Raw genomic sequence first — 10,767 nt, forward strand, 5'->3', positions numbered from 1 at the left:
GCCGCCCCCCACAACAATTAGACACACCTCGCCATTTGCGACCGAGATAACAGGTGTCTGGTCTACACTCCGCAAACTGTTTGTACTCATCAAACAGACCGTGCATAGAACATATAATTACTATAATTGCAGCCTGCTAACGCTGTGAGGACTTGCATTGGCCTTTTTGTGCTGTCCCTCTCTCCCTCTCTCTCTTCACCAGTGAGCCACCATGTCTCGATCATCCAGCCCTGATGCCCACTGGGATCGATAAGAGTCCCATAACTGGTACCCTCCTGTCTGAAGCAGCCGGCGGCCTGCAGCACCTGAGCCGAACAGCTCGACGACAACCTGAGTGCCCTGATGTCACATGATCCGACATAGGACTACAGCCACAAAGATCTCACCAAGATCATCGGGCCCCTCGCCCATAACCTCCTCGCTCAGGCAAAGCTGGGAGAAGCAAGCATCTCCCGCATGGAACAGGAAGCAGCAGCGCTGAAGCTCCAGGCTCCCGTACCGCCTCCTCCGCACCACCAGAGGGAACTGTCCCCAGAGTATTAGCGATCTTCCATTCGGACTCCATTTCCCATCATCCCTCTTACCTGGGCCTGATTACACAATCCCACCTGCATCTCATTTACACACACACACACACACACACATTTAAGCCACACCATTTCACGAACTCCTTGCGAAGTCTTGATTTGCCCCGGCTGTCATTTCCGAGCATTATACCCGTGTTTTGTTTTCTGTGCTTTGATCTTGGACTGTTTCCTGTTTCTCTGATTGTTATCTGCCTGCCCCGACTTGGATTGTTTCACCCGGACTCTGTTCTCTAGCTGCCTGCCCCGATCTCTCGCCTGGTTCACGATTCTGCCGCTGCCTTGTCTCTACTGTTCTGCCTTGCCGGTATTTGACCCTGTATTGTCTGACGATTCTTAATAAACTGTAAATGGATCCAAACCCTTCTGGTGTGTCGCAACAGTATGTATGTGATTGTGTTTTTGAGAAAACAACGTTTATGTGTGCTTAGTGGAAAAACTAAAATTTTAAAGTCACTAACTCATATTACTTTTATATCATATTTCTGTCTGTTATAGAACATAAAAACATCCTGGCATCGTGACATTTAGATGCTGTGAATGAAACTTCGTAATGTTTCACTTGATTATACATTTAGTCAGGAATTATAGTTTGGAGAAAGTCTAACTAGTAAAATGTGTACAAGTTATGTGAAAACTAATACAAGTAGGTTAATAAAAAAGACTTACTCATGTTTTTTCCTGAGGTAATCCAGCTTCTTGAGGTGAATTCTGTCTTATTCCTCTCAGTGCAACGCGAACAGTAAAACTTGAGGTCTTGCTGCTTTGTTTGCTGTGATGTGGGCGTTTACACGTGGCGCACTTCACGTGGATGATTATAAAATCTATAGCGCTCAGCGCGTGGGCGTGGTCGCATTACAGATAATGAAGGGAGACGTGAAAGACTGGACATCGCGTTGGTTTCATATGGATTACTTTATCTCAGAATATTTGCTTTCGATAATATTTGCTTAGTTTAAAAGTAGACATGTCAAGCTTTCTATAGATATATCTCTCATGTCTCTTTGTTGAGTATTTGCTGAGTTACAGTTCATTTTAATGACGCGTTTCTAAATAAAGATTACGCAGACCAAGGCGGCAGACAGCACACCCTGTTTGTTTTCTTTATTTTATAAATGCACAAAGTTCTGTTGTTATTATGTGTGTATACAAATAAAAGTAGACCATTTACAGATTTGATTGATGTATTGCTCTTATCTGTAAGATCAAAACTGAAAGTGTAATTTAAATTATTTTCGGTGTTATCAGGAGAAGATGCCTCAATACGCGTATCCGCGTTAGTCGACCTCAGAGGGTTAAATATGCATATAGACTGCAGAGTGACTCTGAAAGGGAAATGCACACCACAGAATTTCCCCTAACCAGCAGATTGATACCTCCTAGTCAAGGATTCCCAGTTCGAAAGGGGGGTGAGAGCCCACTGCTCAAGACATCACCTGCTAGCATCCCAGAACCCCCAGCAGCAGCAAGGGGGTGGGAGCCTTTTCAAAGGCTGTCTTCCAGTCACGGCGTGTCACCTAAAGAATTGGATAAGCTGGCTAGAAACATTCCCACTTTCACGCCCACTTTCAGCAGAGAGCAGCATGGCCATGGTGGTGCCCGTCCTAAGCACCAATATGAGCGCCCCGAGAGATCCTGGGACAGGTCACAACCACCCCTCAACCGAAGGGGTGGAGCCAAATGGGAAGCCAAGAGACGGCCCAAGGGGAACTGACACTCACAGACACAAGCACCGAGCTCGGACTGCCAGCAGCAGAACCCCTCTCAACAGGCCCTGGACAAGCCCAAATATAAACCATCCACAGAACAGAACCAGAAAGCTACATCTGAATCAGCAGAGATCATGAGACTTTTAAAGGAACTCTTCCAAGAAAAGCACCATAAGGGAGAGAAAAGGAATGAGTCAGATCAGTTATGACTAAGCATTAGCTCTGACCCCAACGCCCACTCAGAATCCCCTCAAAATGAACTTCCCAAGCTAATCCACTGTTAACCACAGAACCAGATATCCCATCACCAAGTGGTGACATCACTCAACCACCTCAGCTGACTGCGGAACCACCAGAACCAGCCAACATCCCGCAACACATCTCCAGCCAGGACCAGAAAGCGCGGTTTTGGTGCTCCCCCCCCTAGACGAGCCACACAAGACCAGCTCTGACTGCTTGCCAGTCACCACACAAGCCCCAGTGCCGAGACTCCTAGGGAACCTAATCGAAAGGGGGGTGGCCAAAAAACTCTACCTGGCCATCACATTGGAATATGAGGTGAGACTGGAGGCCCTGGTGGACACTAGAGCTGACCTCACTTTAATGTCATGCCAACTTTTTGACAGACTTCAAAGTGAAGCCAAGAGACAGAATCAAACTCTTAAGTATCAGAGGTGTGTGCTGAATGTGCAATCCTACAGCCAAAATGAGGTCCAACTTGAACAGGTAGCTCCAATTCACCTGACCATCGGCCCTATGAACTTTGTGCACCCTGGACCTGCTAGACCGCTTTGAGCCATTGTTAGATTTTAAACAACTGAAAATCTGGGCTCAAGTGCAAGAACCTCTGCCTCCTCAGTCACCAAGACCACCCCAGACAGACTGCCAGGTCACAAAGGTCGCGGAAAATCTGGCCGCCAGCCGCGGGAACGTCTCGGCCCAAGAGTAAGGTTCAAGGTCGCTGCTCTGCACTTTCCAGGTAGCCAAAGACTCTGACACATACGGTCCCCAGGTTAAGAGGGGCTTACAACTGAATGATGTAAAACACCAGACCCCATACTAGCACTGTGGGCAGACAATTCAGCCATCAGCCTCTCACAGTTCAATGCTCTCAAACAGCACACAACGAACATTCCTTTTGCTAACAAGCATACACGATTCCCCTTGAATCCCTGCCCATCAGCTATGGTGACTGCCAAGGGCACCTGTGCCCTGAACTTGAGGTGGAATGACAGGTGTCTAACCCATTACTTCCTGGTCCTTACAGACGCACCGCATGATGTCTACATCGGAGCGGACATTCTGATTCGCCTCAGGGCTCACGTGGACATGATCAATGAAGTGATATGGGCTCCAATGACCTCACAGTCACCCACAGTTCCTGTCAACCATGAGAACCTCCTGTCAGGCCAAACCATCCCTGAGGCCTGCACGCTAATCAATGAGAAAGAGACTGTAGTACCAGCTTACACCAAAGGGGTCGCTGTTCGACTCAACCTGCGAAGCGGCCAAACTCTCAGTCACACCCTAGGCTTCTTCCAACCTTCACCCGAATGTGGGGAACTGGGCCTCACTTTGGAAGCCACACCCCTCGTTGAAGTAACATCTCGGGCAACCTACATCTTGTTCAATAACTGCATGGCAACGGATGTCAGAGTGCCTAAGGCGTACCGTCTGGGTTGGCTAGTGAGCTATGACTTTCATGACTTTGAACTAATTCTACCAATAATTGGACCCATCTCAGATCCAATGATTCCAGAAGAAAGCTCAGGCCACACAGTGTTAACAGCACCCTTCAAGATCATCACCATAACCTCAGTCATGCCAGTAGTTACAAATACAAGGAATCATTTGCCAAGGACTCTTTAGATTGTGGCCTCACTAACCTCCATGTTGTGCGTGTCCCAACGCATCCAAAAGCTCCACCCACTTGTGTCAAGCAATACAAGATCCCCCTTGAATCATACGAACCCATACAGGAGATCATCAACTCTATGCTTGAGAAGGGTGTCATTCGTTCGTGTAACAGCACCTACTCTGCGCCCATCTGGCCTGTCCTCAAATCAAACGGCAAGTGGCGGCCAACCATCGCCTATAGGAAACTGAACCAACAGGTGCCATTGTCACGATGGCCTATGACCCAACTGGAACAGGAGATACCAAGAATCAGAGAAGCCACAATCTTCTCCACTCTTGATGTGGCCTCAGGATTTTGGACTATACCAGTGCATCCAGATGACCAACACAAGCTGGCTTTCACCTTTGGCAATCGGCAGTACACCTTCACCAGGTGCCCATTCGGCTATGCCAACTCACCAGCCGAATTTAACATCTTCCTCAACAAAGCATGCCCGGATGCCAGGGTAAGAGGGAACTTAATCCATGTTGACGACCTTCTGATGAAACACACGACGGTGACTGATCACCTGAAAGAAATTGACCACGTCCTGCACCAACTGACCGCCGCCAGCGCCAAGATTGCCCTCCACAAAGGACAATGGTGCAAAACCAAGGTCAACTACGTGGGCCTACTCATCGGACCATGAGGTATTGAGCCACAAACCAACCGCATCCAGGCCATTCAGAACATTAAACCACCTGCCAATGTCTCAGAACTCCGAAGTTTTCTAGGCATGTGCAACTATTCAAGGCAGTTAATTGAGAACTATTCGGACATTGCACGCCCTCTCACTGCCCTTCTGAAAAAGGACTGCCCCTTCGTCTGGACAGACAAACAGCAAAATGCCATGAATGAGCTGAAACGCAACGTAGAAGCACGATATGCTCAAAATCACAAGTCAGTGCTGGGAAACGGCCTGGCAGTCTGCCAAAGCTGCTCCGATGACACACCGACGGAGATCGTAGAAGCCGAAAGGCCCCAACTACCGCCACCTACCTGCCACAGGTATTTTGACGAGAATGTCTGCCAAGGAATGCCCACAGCCTACGTCGATGGATGTTCCTACAACCACAAGGGCATCCTAAAGGCAGGTGCTGGTGTTCTCTGGCTAAATGATCGACCTTGCCCACCACAACACTTCAAGCTGGGTCCACAATCATCGACATCACATGTGAACATGATATGATCGTCTATTGGAAGAAAGTGAAAGGACACTCAAAGCAACCTGGTCCAGACAAGGAACTCAACGACCAAACGGATGCCCTAGCCAAAGCAGGTGCAATCCACGGCGAGTTATGGTGGGTAGTGGGTAGAATGCCTCCCAGCACCCAATGACACTGCTCAAACTACAGCATACCTCCTGTTGAATCACATCTTCTCCAGGTTCTGGCTGCCGCTGAGAGTCAACTCAGACAGAGGCACCCATTTCACAGCTGAGATCATGCAGCAGATTTGGAAACTCCTGGGAGTACAAGCACAACTGCACATCAGTCACCATCCAATTTCTTCGGGCCAAGTGGAACGGACGAATCAGACGGTGGTCAGCAGGCTAAGAAAATATGTGTCTGATAACCAAAAGGACTGGGATGTGAAACTTCCCCTGGTGCTCATGGCCATCAGAGCAACTCCACATGAGTCAACAGGTGTGCCACCCTTCGAACTAATGACAGGCCGGCAAATGACATTGCCCTTGCACCTTCTGTACCAGCCAGGAGACTCCAACCTTGTCACCGCCTACACCACTCAACAATACCTTGATGAACTACACCAGCATTTGAGAACCACATTTGCTTTTGCCCAACAACGACTCCAAAAGAGTGCAGAAGGCCAGAATGCATACTACGACCAGAAGGCGTCACACAAAGAACTGGAGGTGGGCGACAGGGTCTGGTACTACAGCTAAGTAACACAAGTACAGTTGTGGTTAATTAATGTGAAATACTGCCATTCTTTTACTTTTCTCTCTCTTTTCCTTACTTTGCTTCATTCTGTATATATGTGTTTTGCTTAGTTATATGTTAGATATAGTTTCATTTATTAAATCCCTTATATTCACAATCGATTGCCTCTGTTTGCTGCTCACAATTCGAAGTCACTGAATGTTTGAACCCTTGCTATTACTGCTAGCACTGCATACAGAAGGAAAGCTACTTTCCTTGAATTGATAAATTATTATATTGTCTGCTCGGTGGACGGACAGATCAAATAACTGTAATATTGATTCTGCTACAGTTAATTCTAAGATCTAATCTAAATATTTATTATTAATCATAACCAGTTATAATTAGTCATAAATATTTCCCTTTTGAGCTGATTTACTACAATAAGAACAAGTTCAACCTGCAGACATTGGGAACAAAAAAGCAACAGACCGGCAGAGGGCAAAAACGACTCTCCACTGACTGGGATGACCACCAACTCATTTGAATGTCACTCAACAACTGTAGGATGACATCAAGTGACCTAAGAAAAAAAATAGCAAACAGCAGCTGGGGTGAAGTGCACGGCGTGGAACGTTTGAAACAGGCTCCTAGGGGTAGGGCAAAGCTAGAAAAAAGACATTCATCAATGAGAAGCAAAGAAGAGCCAGGCTGAGGTTTGCAAAAGACCATAAGGATTGGACCTTCTCTGATGAGTCCAATTTTCAGCTTTGCCCAACACCTGGTCCTCTAATGGCTAGACTGAGATCTGGAAAAGGCCTACAAGCCACAGTGTCTCACACCCACTGTGAAATTTGGTGGAGGATCTGTGATGATCTGGGGGTGCTTCAACAAGTCTGGAATCGGGCACATTCGTCTTTGTGAAGGGTGCATGAATCAAGTCATGTTCAAGGTTGTGCTGGAGGAAAACTTGCTTCCTCCTCCTCTGACAATGTTCCCCAAATCTGTGGACTGGTTTTTCCAGCAGGACAATGCTCTGTGCTACACAGCCAGGTCAATCAAGGTGTAGACGGAGGAGCACCAGATCAAGATCCTGCCATGGCCAGTCCAATCCCCAGACCTGAACCCCATTGAAAACCTCTGGAATGTGATCAAAAGGTAGATAGATGGTCAAAAGCCATCAAACTAGCTTGAATTTGTGCACCAGGAGTGGCATAAAGTCACCCAACAGCAATGTGAAAGACTGGTGGAGAGCATGCCAAGACACATGAAAGCTGTGATTGAAAATCAGGGTTATTCCACCAAATATTGATTTCTGAACTCTTCCTAAGTTAAAACATATTGTGTTGTTTAAAAATCAATATGAACTTGTTTTCTTTCCATTATTTGTCGTCTGAAAAAGGCATCTTTTTTGTTATTTTGACCAGTTGTCATTTTTTGCAAATAAATGCTCTAAATGGCAATATGTTTATTTTGAATTTGGAAGAAATGTTGTCAGTAGTTTATAGAATAAAACAAAAATGTTCATTTTACTCAAACACATACCTATAAATAGTAAAACCAAACTCTTAATTTTTTACTTTTTACTTCTAATTTGGTTTTGCTGTTGGGTTTTTTACAGCCTTGTCAAAAAGCATTGGGTGAAAAAGATGCACATTCTGCCAAATTCTGAAATAAGTGTTACAAAAGAAGGAAAAACCTCAGAGTTCGTTTTCATGTAAAGTAAAGTTTAAATAGGTGACAAGTACAATATATTTGATTTCCGATCATTTAAAACAATTCGTAGTTTGTAATCTGCAGCATTTGTGCAATAATATTACCCTAAAGAAATGAATTATGAGTTTCCATCACATTTACTGTCATTAGTCATTTTACATGTTTATAAATTGAGGATTACACTGTAGGCACACCTATCTGTCTTAGTGCTTTACTTTTCATTGTACTAATTGTATTTTCTTCCCTTCCTTGCTGAATGAGATTCTCACATCAAACTGAATAAAAGATAATATGTCACTTTCGGTCACACGTCCTAATTTGATGTACAGTAACAGATCTTATAACAGTAATACTAAGTGGTTTTATGGGAACGAAATTCAACACCCGCCTTGATGCAATAATTGATAGGTGAGGTTGTTAACAACAAATGCCATGGAGAACATTTTCAAATTCCCATTGAATTTTGCTACATTCATATGCATTGCATTGCATAAAATAAAATTCTGTTTGTCAGCTAATACTTTTGTGATTTTGAAAATTCACAGTGAATTTTCAGTTTGTACTTTTATGTTTTAAAATGTTACACACATGGTATAGGAAACATGAACTGAAACATCAGATTAAGTTACCGTTTTAAACACAATTCTTTTAAACATAAACCATGAATCCAGAACATTTAATCAGCTTTTACTGTGTTTATACTCACACAGGGTTAGATGTCACTGTTCCATTACTGAGATTAGGAGGCTGAACAATGGAGTCATTACTCTTCATAGACACACAGCTGGATACTGGAGATGCTGCTGTCTGTCTCATTCTGTTGATATAACTAGCAAAGAAGATTCAGGGACTGCATGCGTAAGAAAATGATCTGCAATATTATTATAATTCACTTTAGTTTCAGACACTAACAACATTGCACCTGGTGTTAGAAATCACTGTTCCATTACAGAGATTTAGAGGCTGAACAATGGAGTCATTACTCTTCATAGAGACAGCTGGATACTGGAGATGCTGCTGTCTGTCTCATTCTGATGATATAATTAGCAAAGGTTATTCAGGGACTGCATGCTGAAGAAGACAATCTGCTGTTACTATTGTTTGGTTTCTTGTTTCCAGTACTGACAACGTCTCACCTGGTGTCAGAGGTCACTGCTTCATTCCTGAATTCATGGGCTTGATACATTGAGTTCTCACTCTTCATAGACACACAGCTGGGCTCCTGACATGGTGCTCTCTGGTACTGAACATCCCCCTTACAGCTCTCCTTATCAACACTCATTTTAGAGATAGATTTCAGGACTGCAAGTGACATTAATAAATATCATATTTATAAAAACTGATAACATTTTGGTGTGCATGAATAATGTCTTTGTGGCATATACTATAACTAAATATTATAACCAAAATATGTTGCTTATCTTTTTCCTTGTACCGTTTAAGGAAGAGCAAAAAAAAAAAATAATAATAATAAATATATAAATACAATTTAAAAAAATTAAAATTGTCACACGCCTGGACTTTCTGTGTGTGTGTTTTGCTCCCCATGGTCTCCCTGTGACCCAGTTTCTCCCTCGTTTGATTACATTAATTTGGTTCAGGTGTATCTTGTCTATTCCCCTCGTTTAGCCCTGTATTTATAGTGTTGTCTGTCCCGTGTTTTCTGTCCGGTATTGTTTGTCTATACAAGTTCTACGTGTGTGTTCCTGCCTGCCCTGTGTTACCACTTGGTTTGTTTATTAAAGACTGTTTTCCTGCAACTCCTACGTCTCCGCGCTCCTCGCTCCTACACTGTAGATAACCGTGACAAAAATCTTAAAACTGGATTTTTCTTTTTATATAAGATGTGATAGACATGTGACGGTATTCAGTAATATGATATATCACGATAATGAACATGCACGATATTGTTACCGTGAGCATTTCAAAATACCGTGAATAATGATTTATTACAAATATTGTTTCGTTTTTTGAATGTATTTTAAGAATAATTTTTGCCTCAATTAGTTAAAATACAAAACACCGCTGTATGCTGCGTCAAAGACGCATGCGCACTTTGATGTAAACAAGTCCAACACGGATGAGAAGCGCAGGCGGAACGAGTGAAAGAGACGCACATTCACTGAGACTGTCGTCTACCGCGACTACCTCGTCGTCTAATGCAGCCGTAACCAACGCAGCTGCGCTACTTTCTGTTTTTGAAATTATTTAAACAGCCATTCAGATTTTTGTATTTGCAATGGTGTTCATCACAGCACTGAACACTTAGACTTAATAAGCCAAGTTAAAAAAAAAAATTCTCAAACTTTTTACATTTTTATCTGGACTACAACATGCCCTAGATTACATTTGTTTGTTAGTTAAAATAAACTGCCAATGAAAAATTATTCTAAAGCATTTATTAATCTTAGTTAATGTCAACATTTAATAACACGTTATTAAAATCAAAAATTGTACATGTATTTCATGTACCCTAGCCAACATTGTATTTTTTAACAAAGAATAATAACTTCTGTAACAAATGTAGCTATTGTTAATGTTAATGAATTAACTAAGGTTAACTAATGAGACCATATTGTAAAGTGATAGCTATTGTTCTTTATATATTTTTTCACTTTAATCTGTTTGAAGCATTTGTTTATTTTATACATTTTTGTGTATTTCTTTATTGGATTTAAATGTTCAGTTCTTTTTGTTATACGAAAAGTTATTGAACCTGTTACACTGTATTATAACAACACTTTTTGCAACTTATTTCAATATTGTATACCGTGATAAAAGCTTAAGCAATTATCACAACATGAACATTTTTTACCGTCACATGCCTAAGGATGAGTCATCATGCTAATATGACTCACACTTATTATCCTCTGCGAAATTAAGAGGAAGGTCAAGAATAAACACATGAGAGAGCAAACGAGAAATATGGTACAAAGACCAGCTAAAACCAGTTCACTTTTAGAATGAGGAAATCTAGA

General features: G+C 42.9%; 1 protein-coding gene across 1 annotated transcript in view; it reads right to left on the reverse strand.

Annotated features, from left to right (window-relative positions):
- Positions 1 to 9,239, reverse strand: part of LOC107558797 (protein NLRC3-like) — a 30,282-nt gene extending 21,043 nt beyond the window's left edge. The window contains exons 1-2 of the mRNA XM_016242486.1: positions 8,926 to 9,239; positions 8,496 to 8,606 (exon numbers count right to left, since the gene is read on the reverse strand). Of these exons, the coding sequence (XP_016097972.1) occupies positions 8,496 to 8,606; positions 8,926 to 9,104 (290 nt within the window). The 5' untranslated portion in view covers positions 9,105 to 9,239. The remainder of the gene's footprint in view (positions 1 to 8,495; positions 8,607 to 8,925) is intronic.
- Between the last annotated feature and the right edge of the window lie 1,528 nt (positions 9,240 to 10,767).

This window comes from Sinocyclocheilus grahami, unplaced genomic scaffold, assembly GCF_001515645.1.
Source record: "Sinocyclocheilus grahami isolate Dianchi unplaced genomic scaffold, SAMN03320097.WGS_v1.1 scaffold660.1, whole genome shotgun sequence".
Lineage (NCBI taxonomy): Eukaryota > Metazoa > Chordata > Actinopteri > Cypriniformes > Cyprinidae > Sinocyclocheilus > Sinocyclocheilus grahami.